The 14,448-nt window shown below is 49.7% G+C and overlaps 1 protein-coding gene across 11 annotated transcripts in view; it reads right to left on the reverse strand.

Annotated features, from left to right (window-relative positions):
* The window catches only part of POC1A (POC1 centriolar protein A), an 81,411-nt gene that overhangs the window by 34,880 nt on the left and 32,083 nt on the right, over positions 1 to 14,448 (reverse strand). For 6 of the 11 annotated variants that reach the window (XR_006696080.3, XR_012431234.1, XM_045386155.3 and 3 more), the window contains exon 9: positions 13,871 to 13,969. The exons of 3 other annotated variants lie outside the window; for them this stretch is intronic. Coding sequence is in view for 6 of the 8 variants with exons in the window: in XM_045386155.3 (XP_045242090.1) it covers positions 13,871 to 13,969 (99 nt within the window). In the remaining 2 variants the exon portion in view is untranslated. Of the gene's footprint in view, positions 1 to 6,055; positions 6,238 to 7,894; positions 8,102 to 13,870; positions 13,970 to 14,448 lie in introns of those variants that run through there. 2 more of the 11 variants (XM_005547315.5, XM_045386153.2) reach the window with 2 other exon arrangements.

The raw sequence follows: 14,448 nt of genomic DNA on the forward strand, positions 1-14,448 counted from the left end.
GAAAATAAAGTTGCAGACAGCTGTTATGAACCAGGTTATATCACCTCTTCCCTTCACTCACCCTGCAGGCTTCAAAGATAGCCAGTGCCCCCCAGCGGATGCCTGCCCCAAGATAGCTGGCAGTAGCTGGCCCACCTGTGCCTGAACCACCTCCAGGAAGGAGCGAGGAGCTCACAGTACCAAACTCTCCTGGAGGACATCAGGAGAGTGGTGTGAGCCCAGACGCACCCTCTTCCCCAAGCCCAAGACAGTTCCAGGCCAAAGCCCCCTCAGCTACTCCATCTACCAGAACCATGGGTGGGGGAAGGGGGAGCAGAGAACACGGGTTTTTCTCAACGCTTCTCGCATCCTTATTTGAACAATGACACAATGTGGGAAAACGTGAATGTGGACTAGATATTTGATATGAAGGAACTATTAATTTCATCAGATGTGATAAGAGCACTGCTATTATATAACCAATAAATGGCCTTATTTGGAGTAAAAAATGACATATCTGGGATTTTTAAAACTACTTAAACTCTTCTTCAAAATATGGGGGAAACAGATGAAATGGATTAGCAGAATGTTGAAGCTAGGTGAGCAGTACGTGGGGTTTGTTACATTCTTCTATCTTTTGTGCTGGCTTGAAATTTCCACAATACAAAGGTTTTTCTGTTTTGTTTTGTTTTGTTTAATTTAAAAAAAAACAAAAAAAAAACAAAACAAAACTTCCTGGTGACCGAAAGGAGCTGTGGAGCTGAGGCCAGGCGAGCGGGACTCCAAGAGGAAGCTCAGCCACAGGATCACTCCCACTCTGGCGTCCTGGGATTTGCAAGCATGGGAGGCAGATGACTTTGTCTAAGTCCACGGAACGTTCTGACCAGCCTTTGGCACTGCCACAGAGAAAGCCCCTGATGGCAACGAGTACTCAGCAAATCCTGCAGCAATGTCCGGACCTTCAAAGAAACTAATTGTAAGATAATCTCCATGGAAACCATCTATTCTGATTTTTTTTCCATGGCAACCAATAAGAACATAAACACAAGCACTATCCAACACCCTTACACCACATGGCAATGCTGCTGTCCAATCTGGAAAATATAAACCACAAAGGATTTTTTTTCCATTTAAAATGAAAAGAAGTTCTGAAACTTCTAGTCTAGGCATGCAGACTCTACCACCCTCTGTTGCCCCGCCACTGCCCACACCACCCCATGTCATCTGCCCCCCGAAACTGACAAATAAGGCCAGAAGGCAGCTTCCTTCTTTTAGTCTGAGACCATCAAAAATGCCAAAAGAAAGACAGCCCGCCTCTAGCCTCACACACTCAACTTATGCTGCCCACAGACGTGAGAATGCTTTGACTTCCTGAGCATTTTTTATGTGCCAGACACATACTGGGCACCATGGCAAGAGCAAGGCCCCAGCCCTCCAGGGAGACAAGTTAGGTCTGTAAATAACAGATCACAGGAGACAAAGACTGCTCCAGGCAGGAGAGTGCTCCGGGCAGGTGAAGCAGGAAGAACTCACCAGCTGCCGGCCTCCCTAGGAAGGCTGCATGGAGGAGGTGCCATCTGGAAAGAGACTAAAAGGATGAGTGCAACCCCACTAGGAGCAGTGAATGGTGGCCCCAAGAATCACAGTCAGACTTCAGTGACAGGCTTACTTCTACCTGTGGCTCATTTATTTCATGTTCAGGTTTTGGAGCTTAAGAAAATAGAATGAAAACAAAAAGAACAAAATAAAAGGAAGAAAGATCCTTAAATGCCAAAGCCCTCAGTTCTTGTCCACCCTCTCTGCTTTGCAGCAAACAATTGTTACAAGACTCTTCTTGTAGCCTCTGTAGGCTCTCCTGTGGAGAGGTGATGATGGGGCTCTAGATTGCCTGTCATCACCATCAGCAAAATGGCAGTGTCATAGCAGTGGCCCCAGTGTGTGAAGCAAAAGGTCCTTCGAGGCATGCAGCCTGGCTCTGCCTGGGACCATGTGTGCCTTGTAGGAAAGCATCAGTGTTGAGACTCCACTTTCTGTCCTGTGACTCAGGTTCATTTCCCCACATGCACATGTGGAATCTCCAATAACCCTGAGCCCAAGCTTTGGCTGCCAGGGGAAAAGGAAAACCCCTAACAGTTCTGGAACTCTTGAAAGAGATAACAAAACTCTCAAAGGAGTGTGTGTGCCTGGGTTTATGTGCCAAATGTGTACTGATGCATGCAGAGCTGGACCCAAGGGTCTCCAGCCTTTGTCTGGATTCCTGAGTCAGGCTGCTCTGTCTTCCTGATACTGTGATTGTCTTAATATGCTTTTCCCTAGATGTCTGAGAACACGCCTCCCATTGGTTTAAGTCATTAAATAAACCTTCCATCCTCAGCATCATGCAACTCTCCTCTGGAGAGGAACCTACTTCCTTTCAGAACGGATGGGAATTTTTCTAGTGACAGGAAACACCATCAGCCCCTCAAGGGGGCAGTTCAGAGAAGGGAGTTCTGGCTTCCACTCCAACCTTGCCACCTCTAACCTAATCGCTGTTTCAGGGCTTGTCTCTGCTCTTGCTACCTGGAGGCACCTCTTCAAGAGGCTCTGCAGGCCGGGTGCAGTGGCTCACACCTGTAATCCCAACACTTTGGGAGGCCAAGGCGGGCAGATCACCAGAGGTCAGGAGTTCGTGACAAGCCTGGCCAACATGATGAAACCCTGTCTCTAGTAAAAGTACAAAAATTCGGCCGGGCGCGGTGGCTCAAGCCTGTAATCCCAGCACTTTGGGAGGCCGAGACGGGCGGATCACGAGGTCAAAAGATCGAGACCATCCTCGCTAACACGTTGAAACCCCGTCTCTACTAAAAAATACAAAAAACTAGCTGGGCGAGGTGGCGAGCGCCTGTAGTCCCAGCTACTCGGGAGGCTGAGGCAGGAGAATGGCGTAAACCCGGGAGGCGGAGCTTGTAGTGAGCTGAGATCCGGCCATTGCACTCCAGCCTGGGCGACAGAGCGAGACTCCGTCTCAAAAAAAAAAAAAAAAAAAAAGTACAAAAATTAGCCGGGTGTAGGCGCCTGTAATCCCAGCTACTCGGGAGGCTGAGCCTCAGCAGAAGAATCTCTTGAACCAGAAGGTAGAGGTTACAGTAAGCCGAGATCACACCATTGCATTCCAGCCTAGGCAAGAAAGGCGAGACGCCGTCTCAAAAAAAAAAAAAAGGCTCTGCAAATAAGACCTTCATCTGGGGTTCAAATGTTAAGCCATATACACCCAAGTCATCTCTGGCTCAGAGACTCTCACCCATCTGCTTCCCTAAAGCCTAGCAGGCTGTCTGGAGGATGGGAGCTGGCCTAGGCATCCACATCTGCAGGATGAGAAGTGGGAGACAGGACACCAAGACAGCAGGGGAGACACCAAGGATAACACAGGAGACAGGTGGCCTGGAGAACACAGATCCAAGAATAGGTGACTGGACTAATGGCAGGAGTACTAAGGGGCAGGACAGGAGCTGGGACAGAACAACAGGCCTGGCAGAGGCTCATAGCAGAGCCACAGCGACTCCCATCTTCCTTACTACTGATGTCCTCAGCTGGTAATAAAACCACATGCCTGCCTGTCTGGTTGTAAACAGAGCCTTGGTAGGTACCTTTGGGTTTAAAAGGCCTACGGGGCAGCACTGGGCTTTCTTTCTTGCTTTCTTTCTTTTTGAGAAAGGGTCTCACGCTGTCACCCAGGCTGAAGTGCAGGGTTGCAATCATAGTTCACTGCAGCCTGGAACTCCTGGGTTCATGCAGTTCTCTCGCCTCAGCCCTGAATAGCTGGGACTACAGGTGCATGCCACCAGGCCTGGCTGGGCTTTCTTTAAACAGTGCACTGAGATTAGAACCAAAGTTGGCTGGGTGTGGTGACTCACACCTGTAATCCCTGCACTTTGGGAGGCCAAGGTGGGTGGATCACCTGAGGTCAAGAGTTCAAGACCAGCTGGCCAACATGGCGAAACCCCACCTCTACTAAAAAAATACAAAAAATTAGCCGGGTGTGGTGGTGCATGCCTGTAATCCCAGCTACTCGTGAGGCTGAGGCACGAGAATTGTTTGAACCCCAGAGGTGGAGGTTGCAGTGAGCCAAGATCACGCCACTGCACTCTAGCCTGAGTGACAGAGCAAGAGTCTATCTCAAAAAAACAAAAACAAACAAACACACAAAAAAGAACCAAGGTCATACCCTTTTCCTCTTCTGGAAAGCAGCAGACTACAGTGGGCTGCGACGGACACTGATTTTCTGATTGCCTCTCCCAAGCTGTACCCATGACGAGTCACAGAAACTTCGAAGATAAAGAGACTTTCTTCTTCCCCTAATTCCCCTGCCCAGGATGCCATGGTCACAATAGGCTAGACTGTTTTCCAAAAGACCAGTGGTTCTCCAAGTGAGCTCCTGGATCAGCAGCATCAGTATCACCTAGAAATCTGTTAGAAATGTGAATTCCCTATTAAATCGGATACTCTGGGTATAGGGCCCAGCAAGCTGTGTTTTAACAAGCCCTCAGAGTGATTCTGAGGTACACTAAAGTTTGAGAACCACTGCAGGAGGCTTACTATGATAACCGTCAAATGTTGAAAGGCCTGTCTCTTCACCGTCACTGCCTGGGAAGCCCAACTAGTGTCTCCTAATGGATTTCTGCAAATGCTGTCCTCATGCTTATCAAAGGCAACTCCTCCCTCGTGGGAAACATAGTAATTATTTAACATGTACCTGGCAATAACGTCAGTGGTAGCCTCTGGAAGAAAAAGGAGCTGGGACCCTGCCCTGGGCCTGGGTGGCCCCACTTCCAGGAGCCCTGGCATCTTTGGTGCTCCTGGATCTTGCAAACTCCACATTACTCACCAGCCACTGGCCAAAGGTACTCTGTTTCAAGCAGGAAACATTCTACAAAAACTGTAGTTTGGGGCTGGGCACAGTGGCTCATGCCTGCAATCCCAGCATTTTTGGAGGCCGAGGTGGGTGGATCACCTGAGGTCGGGAGTTCAAGACCAGCCCAGCCAACATGGTGAAACACTGTCTCTACTAAAAAATACAAAAGTTCCCCAGTGTGGTAGCACACACCTGTAATCCCAGTTACTCAGGTGGCTGAGGCAGGAGAATCGCTTGAACCTGGGAGGCAGAGGCTGCGGTGAACCGAGATTGCACCACTATACTCTAGCCTGGGTGACAAAGAGAGACTCCGTCTCAAAAAACAAAAACAAACAAAAAAACAAACAAAAAACAAAACCTGTAGTTTGGTAACAAATATTGAATCTTCTTTATTTTTAGTATCCACTCTATTCCCACAGAAACTAAGAAACCCAGAACACTTTCCACGAATTCTATTGAGATAAAGGTGGAGGAAAATGCAACCCGAGTATGAAAGGGCATCTTATCTGGCAACCTCTGCCACCTAAAGCAAAGGCTGCTGTGGCCTCTCTTCTGCAGGAAGGTCCTTTGCAGAGTGAGCCCATGAAATGAAAAATGCACAAAGGATGCAATGTAGACTGCTGGGGAGAAATCGGGTGCAGAGAATGGAGACAACCTGCGTGAAGTTACAGGAGACACACCACCTCAGGCTGGGTCCCAGCCTCGGCTCAGACCAACACACTGGGGCAGCGCAGCTCTTACTGCCAACTAAGTTCTTGAAGTGGCTCCCAGAACCAGAAGCTTCTAGTATCCACCTTCCACTTTCCTAGTGGGGCTGCCTGAAAATCCCTTCCAGGAAAGACATGCTTGTAAGCTGCCTGTCCTCATACGAGGAAGGTGCCGAGCCAGATCCCTGGCATCCCCCATGCTGTGCACAGCCCCAGTACATCCCATGTAATCTGGAGATGCCCCACAGAACTGGACCCACGGGGTCTGCAGGGGGATTACACGGAGGAGTAAAAGGGAGATGCACTTGACAGAGCATTGTGGGAATGTAGACACCAGGAGACCCTGAAGCAGCACTGACAGGGGTCCACACACGAGCGTGCACATGCATACACACAGGGGAAGGCACGGTTATCTGTCCCAGGGGTGAGGATGCTGGGCTCCTTTTTCCCACTGAGAAATGAGGAGACTCCCCCTTGCTCTTTTCCAGTCAGGGGTCTTTTATTAGTGTTCCTGCACGTCAATCCCAGGGACAAGGATTTGGCTGGGGCCCAGGCTATTCACCAACAGGTCACCTCTGGGCTCAAAGTTCCTCCTCTGTGTGGCATAGGGGGTAGGAATGAATTTCCCCCAGGATCCAGAGATGGGCCACCTGGTAAGTCCTAGGAAACATGAAAAAGAAAGTCCCCACTGTTCCCAAGTCACCCCATAAAGCCTGGCCCTGGCAAAGCCCCACAATAGCCACACGAAGTGGAATGGTGCCCCTTAGAAGAGGGTCTGCTTTCCCATTTCCACCAAGGTCTCATTCACACTGATAAAAAGGACTGTGGGCAATGCCGGCTATTCAGCCAAAGGGTGTGAGCAAAGTGACAGCCATAACACATTAATAGGCACATCTTGACCACCAGAGATGCCGTGAGCCCAAGGGAACGGGCAGCTTGAGGCGTTGGGGGTTTGGGCCCCATGAAGCCATGCCTTTTCCAAGTTGGATAACTTGCCTGGGCATCTTCGGACTTACCTGCAGCAGGCAGAAAGCCAGGAGTTCCCTTTAATAGTTTTTTTTTTTTTTAAAGAGATGGGGGTATTGCTACATTACCCAGGCTGGTCTTGAACTCCTGGGCTCAAGCCAGCCTCTTGCCTCAGCCTCCCAAAGTGCTGCAATTACAGGCGTGAGTCACTGCATCCTACTCGCTTTAATGGTCTTGAAAAAATTAGGTGCCAGGATTGGGGTCAAGTGGAGAAGGAAGAGGCTCCCCTCTAAGACATACAAATCTGGGGTTCATTCCTGCTCCAAACACCCACAACACCACTCTTGCTAAGAATCCCTTGAACCCACACTTCTCCCCTCTACAGAAAGCGAATGCCAGACCATAAATCTGTGTTCTCATTAAGCGACCCAAGTCCTCCCAAGTGAGAAGCACATCTGCTGCAAGGTCTGGGGGCTTGTGTCCCTTACAATTCCTGTGTTGAAATCCTAACCCCAAAGTGATGGTATTAGGAGGTGGGGCCTTTGGGAGGTGATTAGGTCATGTGGGTGAAGCCATCAGGTTTGGATTAGTGCCCTTATGAAAGAGACCCCAGAGATCTAGTTAGCCCCTTCCACCATGTGAGGACACAGTGAGAAGGAGCCATCTATGAAGCAGAGAACAAACCCTCACCAGACACTAAACCCATTGATGCTTTGCTTGGACTTCCCAGCCTCCAGAACTGCGAGAAATAAAGTTTCTATATTTATAATCTACCTAGTCTATGGTATTTTGTTATAGCATCCTGAGCAGACTAACACATAATCTATGAGGCAAGGGATGAGAAAATAAATACTTAACCAATATAATGTACATTATTTGGGTGATGGTTACATTAAAAGCCCAGACTTCACCCCTACACAATATACCAGGTAACAAAACTGCATCTGTACTTCTGAAATATATATGAATAATTTTTAAAAATCTATGAGGCAGGTGAGGTGGAAATGGGTTCCCTCTCCCCGCTTCTCCAACCCTCTAATTCCTCAGGCAAGGCACCTGGAGTGAGAATTCAGATCTTAAAAATCCACAGGCACCCAGGACCCCCAGATCCACAGCATAAGGGAAGCTCTAGTGCCAAGAATCTCTGGGCCAGGAATCAGGGTCCCATGAACCCCTAAGTGAAACCCACCCCTGTGGCAGTGCCCCAAAACAGAAATGTGAGAGCTGAAGGACGGGCACAGGGGTGACTGGTGCTTTACCCTCAGCATCAGAGGAACTAGGAAGAAGAAATAGGCCATCCTTCAGCACGGATGAGGCTCAGGTCAGATGTTCTCAACTGACCTAGCCCCCTCTTCCAGAGGATAGTTCAAGCACTGAGGCTCTGGGGGTCCTGGGCATCTTGTCCTGAGGAATCCTGGGGCAGAAGGACAACTGTTTCCACCCACTCACAGATCTGCTCTCTCATCTGGGAGCACAGAGGACTTGGGTCTGCCATCAGGAAACACAATTTTGATGCCTGCAAGGGTCTGAAAACCTCACTGTCTCTCACTACGATGACCTGCAGAGAGGGGTCAACATGGAAAATTGTAAGTGCTCCCATTCTTGCCCGCTGTCCCTCACCCTAGCAAGTTTTGAACACATAATCTCCTGGATTGGCTTTCAGTCAGGGAGGGGAAAAGAATCCTTTTTAAAAATAGCTAAAGCTTGGTGGGGCAGGCATGGTAGTTCACACCTATAATCCCAATGCTTTGGGAGGCGGAGGCAGGAGGACTGCTTGAGCCCAGGAATTTGAGACCATCCTGGACAAGGTAGGGAGACCCTTTCTCTACAAAAAATTTTAAAAATTAGGCCAGGTGTAGGGGCTCACGCCTGCAATCCTAGCACTTTGGGAGGCTAAGGCAGGTGGATCACCTGAGTTTGCGAGTTCAAGACCAGCCTGGCCAACATGGTGAAATCCTGTCTCTACTAAAAATACAAAAATTAGCCAGGTGTGGTGGTGCACACTTGCATTCCCAGCTAGTCGGGAGGCTGAGGCATAATCTCTTGAACCTGGGAGGCGGAGACTGTAGTGAGCCAAGATCGCACCATTCCACTCCAGCCTAGGTGACAACACAAGACTCTACCTCAAAAAAAAAAAAGAAAAAAAAAAAAAATTAGCTGGGTGTGGGGGCACTTGCCTATAGTCCCAGCTACTCAGGAGGCTGAGATAGGAGGATTGCTTCAGCTTGGGAAGTTGAAACTGTAGTGAGCCACAACTGTACCACTGTAGTTCAGCCTGGGTGACAGAGTGAGACCCTGACTCAAAAAAAAAAAATAGCTAAAGCTTGATGAGCACTTGTCATATGCCAGGCAGATGCACCACGCATGAAATCCCATGAAGGAGGGCCCAGTCTCTCCCCATACGACAGAAGAGAAAACCATGCCTCCCAGATGTCTGGCCACTTTCCCAGGGCCACACCCCAGGCAGGGTAGAGAAAGGATTTAATCGCAGGTTGGTTGGAGCTAGAACCCAGGTTCTTAACCACAGATGAGCTTTCCTCCTTAAAATGAGATCTTGAGAGGTGAGTGGAGAAAAGCCCTTAGCCCTAGAACTCAAGGTTAATGTGTGAACCGGAGAGCAGCCAACCCTTAGAACTCAGGAAGTGGTTTTTTTTTTTCCCCCGTTTCACTGAATTACCTAGAACTCTGTGTTCTCCTCCTACCCCACCCAGCGCAACCTTTCTTCCCCATTGCATAATAGGCCCTCAGACATTTGGAAGGAGGGCAAAAATAAGTCAATCAAGCAAATGCATTTTTGCTATTTAAAAAGTGGTTAAAAAAATGCTTCTGTGGTTGAGCAGAAGTCCGTCCTATAGTGGCGGGGGTTTGGGAGGTGTGAAATTCAAGTTCAGCCAAGATACAGGGGTCTTTATGCCTTGAGGACAGGCCCCAACGGACAGACAGCAAGAGGGTGGACAAGAGCAGAGGGGGCCAGGGCCATGGCAGGGGATAGAGCTAAGCACCAGACCCTTGAAAACACTAGCACAAGTACCCACTGCAGACAACTCCCAGGGGCTCCCATCCCTTGCCCATACTCAAGCCCCTCTGGGAGGTGCTCATTTGCCTGCAAATGGCTCTTCCAACCTTCCTCCAGCCTTGTAGCATGTCACAAGGCAAAACATGGAGCTTCTGTCCACCCTCAGCCCAGAGCACGGCCTGGAATCCTTCATCTGCAACCCTCTAAGCAGAGAAAGTTCCCCAGCTACAAGCCCTGAAATCCCTCCTCATGCACAGCTCAGCCAAGAATAGAGGGAAAATGGAACCCATTATTCTCATTCTGAATGGCTGGGAAATGGCTTTTGCTTTTCAACACGAAATGTGCCTAAAAATAAGCTGTGAATTTCAACCAGAGGTTGAAAATAGCTCTGCAGTGAACAGAGCTCTATTCAGAGTGGGCTCAAGGACAACTTCATTCCAAGATCTGAGAGTTGAAGTGCTGCAGTCAGAGAAAGGGTCATGGGTAGGGGGTTTTCCCGGGCAGAAGGACCATCACAGGCTCACAGGGCTGCCCTTGCCGTGGTCTGCTGGTGGGTGAGTAGAGTAGGGGGTCCATGCAGGGTCTGTCCCTCTGGCTTTCGACTGCTACACTGGAATGGGGGCATGGTGAGGAATTCAACACCTACACCTGCCCAATGGGCTTCCCAGAATCCCCAAATGCCCAGGAGTGTTTCACAAGGCTTCAGGGCCTGAGGCCCAGGGTGTAGACAGAGCTGATGTAGGCAGAGGATCATTAGATTCATGAGTTCTTGGGGCACAGCTATGGCGCCCATGGGCTCTTTGAGAAGTCGAGCCACACTGGTCAGCCACCAAACCACTGACCAGAAATTCTCCCAGAGCCAGGGAAGGGAAGCCTTTAGTCAGGAAAGGCAAAAACAATCTCCAAGGTTTAAGTGAAGAAAACCAAGTTGCTAAAGGCAAAGGTTTTTGTGTGGTTTTTTTTTTTTACCATCACCTCCAGAAGACTGAGACCAAACAAGATTCCTGCAAAATGACTTCTGTTAGAAGCCCAGGCTGAGAAACCTGGGCCACCATTGCTGCTGCTGGTGGGAGCCCAAATCTGGCCCAACTGAGCAGAGTCCTCACACTCAGGGCTGCTGGAATGGCAGTCCTCGTCCGCATGCCCAGGGCCTCTCCCACCTCATCCCCGTGCTCCTCCCACTGCTAAGACAGCCCCATCTCCAGGCACATTCCCACACTCCTCCCACTGCTAGGTCAGCTTCTTTTCTGGGCTCCCCACTGAGGCAAGACTTATTGCAGTGATTCTAAGCTGGGGACAATTCTGCCCACCAGAGGGACATTTGGCAGCATCAGAAGACTATTTTTTTTTTCCAGAGACAGAGTCTCACTCTGTGATCCAAGCTGGAGTGCAGTGGTATCATCATAGTTCACGATAGCCTCCAACTCCTGGGTTCAAGTGATCTTTCCGCCTCAGCCTCCCAAGTGACTAGGATTACAGGGGAGTGCTACCATGCTCAGCTAATTTTTAAATTTTTTTGTAGAGACAGGATCGTGCTGTGTTGCCCAGGCTGGTCTTGAACTCCTGGGCACAAGCGATCCTCTAGTCTCGGCCTCTCAAAGTGCTGAGATTACAGGTGTGGGACGCCATGCCTGGCCTAGAAGACATTTTTGGTTGTCACAACTTGGGTTGGTGGGAGGGTGAAGATGCTACTGGCATCTAGTGAGTAAAGGCCAAGGATGCTGCTAAATATCCCACAATGCACAAAACAGCCCCCTACAGCAAAGAATGATCTGGCCCAAAATATCAATAGTGCTGAGGGTGAGAAACCCTGGGTTACTGGAAGGCCAGTACATGGACAGAGCTGGAGGGACAGAGGCTCACTGGACTCACAAGCTCCTGAGACACGACTGCAGTGCTCCTGGGCTCCCTATGGGGCTGAGACACTCCGGCCAGTCATGGAACCAGTCCTTAGATACTGTCTCAGTGCCAGGGAAGCCCTTGGGCAAGAAGGGCGAGAACACACTCATCAGCTTCCCTTCCTATCTCAGAAGAAAACCAAACCACTGAACAGTGTTATAAAAAGTAGCTCTCCTCAGTTTGGAAAGATGAAGATCTTCTGGAAATAGACGGTGATGGTTGCACAACACTGTGAATATATTTAATGCCACCAAATTGTACACTTAAAAATGGTTAAAATGGTAAACTTTGTGTTATATATATATCACAATAAAACAAGACAAAACAAACTAAAAATCTAGTGCTCCTCTTGGCCTGGAAGTCCTGAGATCAGAGAAGTCCTGAAGGTTGACATCACATGGCATGTATGTGTCAGCAAAAGTGTGTCTGGAGAGGACTTAACGTCCACTCAGGGTCTCAGAGAGGCTTGTGACAAATAAGGAAAGAGGTCTGATCTCAACCAAGAATGATTTTAGGATTAACAAGTCACTTGGTGGGGGTCTCAAAGCTCTCGTCAGAGCCTGCCTACGTAGGTATTCAGGTACCATGTGGAAATGTTGGTTTGGGAGGACCACGTGTTTTGCCTGGGGCCACACACCCAGGGTTCAGACCCAGTTCTCTGACCCCAGGACCAACATCCTTTCCCCTATTTGAGGCCCATGCAGTGAGGGCCAGTGGGCAGAGCTGTGACTACAACTCCAACGTGAGCCTGTAGATAGTATGGGAACAAGTGGTTGCCCTGAGCACTGCCGAGCTGTTCACCCACTCATGCCCCATCCTGCCATGCTGGGATTCCCCCACCCACAGCTCTGGGAAGCAAAGGTGCTCCATATTCCATCGCTGAGCCAGGACTAAAGGAACAAGAAGCAGTTCATCCAAGTTATTTTCCTAATAGCTGTAAGAACATGGGATTCTCCCCCAGCTGGCAGATATTAACCATTCCCAAGAGGCAGATGTCAGTGCCCTCCCCTGAAATGGGGAAAAGCAGCCAGCAGTCCTCTGCCACCTGCAGTTTCTAGCTTTGCTCAGAGGGGTCAGCCTGGTGGGCCCCCAGCTCCAGGCATCTGGGAAAGGTGACTAAGCCCCAGGTGTCTCATCTGTGAATTGAGCAGTACCTTTACCCACTCCTTCTGATGAGATAAGGAATAAACAGGGTAGTGAGCGTAAAAGACCTTGGCTGTGGCTCACCAGAAGTGCCCAACAGATAAGGATTCACAGGAAAGAGGGCAGGGACCTAGAGGTCTGCTGGGTCCCAGGGGACCCCAACCCTGCAGTGTGAAATGTCTTTCTGGGTGGAAGATGAACTGGCAGCAAGCAGTGTCTCATGCAGCCCAGTCATCCCCCAACAAACCCAAAAGCTGAAAACTGGCCACAGACTAGCAAGTACAGAGGACAGCCAACGGACCAGGCAGGACGGCAACCCTTGTAAGAAAAACCATAAATCCCAACTGGTCCAATGCCTAGAGGCAGCCCAGGACACAAAACAGGGGACATGTGTATGTGTTGGGGTGGGGAGATGGGGGATCTATCTGCTGCAGCCACAGAAGCCCCGGGACAGACTCAGGAGGCTTCCTAGTTCTATTCTGGGCCCCAGCCTTGACTCGCTGGAGGCCTTGGGCGAGCCACTTCCTGTTGTTTGGGCCAGTATCCGTGTGGGGGAGGCCACACTCTCTCTATGGTCCAGCAGAGAGACATCTAAAGAGCCTACGGCCATAGCTTAAAACCCTCAGGGTTCCACAACCTTGGCTTTAATATTTATTTCAGTCCAAGCTGAATATGACCTTATTTAATGAGACTGTATCAGTCATCAGTTTTTTCCCCAAATATTTGTCAAAAATGTTAACCATTTAAATTCAGGAACATTGAATATTCTTTTACCAACAAAGGTACTAAAAATGGTTTGTGGCTGAGGAACTTCCTCTCCATGGTTAGAAAAAAAAAGGGGGGGAAGTGAGAGCAACAGGGCTGGGCCTTTCCCATTTGTCCCAGCTGTGGCTTCAGGCCCTAAACCCTCTAGGAGCCCCACATTTGGGTCCTGTGGCCCAGGGTTCAGTATGGGACGGGTCTCTCATCTCCTGAGGTCTCAATCAAACAGCAGCATAGGCCATGGAAACACGCTCCCACCAAATGGCACAGGGCTGGGGCACCCAGCAGCTTGCTTAACAGCCTCTTTGTGTCTTATTCGCTCACTCTAGATGGAAAACAAAGCACCACAAGTTCCAAAGTATTTGGTAAATGACAAGATCTTACTAGGGTCCCTTTCCAGAGATGGGCCTAAACCTCCGCCCTCGCCATCTCCAAGCCCAGAGCTGTTCACCATGACCTAGCCCACCAGAGTCACAGAGCTCAGGACATGCCTGCCAAGCCACTTACCAGATTACCCGTGGAGCTGGCCAGTGTGGCTGGGGGCCTCGACACTTTCATGACTTCTCCATGATCAATAGTATCAAAGTTACTCTTCCAAACCATCACCTGCCAAAACCAACAGGCGTACCAAGTCAGGGGGAGAAAATCCCCTTGCCAGTGGGAAGAGGGATTTGAGGAAATCCCCCTTCACTGAGGAAATGGGCTCAGAGGCCATGCCCAAAGTTCTGAGCCATGGTGGGACAGTGGTCCCCACCTGACACCCCAATTCCATTCCGGGACCTACCCCACCGCCCTGGGGAGCAGGCTTTGTGGACAGGCCTCAAGAGGACCTGGATGTGACCAGGATGGATCACTGCAGCATGACACCGCCAGGCCTTGGCACTTGCTGGTTCATCTCCCTAGGGTGTCACAGGCCCGAGCTTCATGGGGTTGGCTCCTTCGCAGGCTGAAGTGTCTGCTTCAACAGCACCACCTTCTCAGAGAGGCCTTTGTGAATGTTTAAAATCTAGCCCTCTATTTACTTCCTTCATAGCATCAGAGTAGGGAGTTATTTAATCCATTTGTCCCTTTTCATTGTTTATCAT

Source organism: Macaca fascicularis, chromosome 2 (genome assembly GCF_037993035.2).
Source record: "Macaca fascicularis isolate 582-1 chromosome 2, T2T-MFA8v1.1".
Classification (NCBI taxonomy): domain Eukaryota; kingdom Metazoa; phylum Chordata; class Mammalia; order Primates; family Cercopithecidae; genus Macaca; species Macaca fascicularis.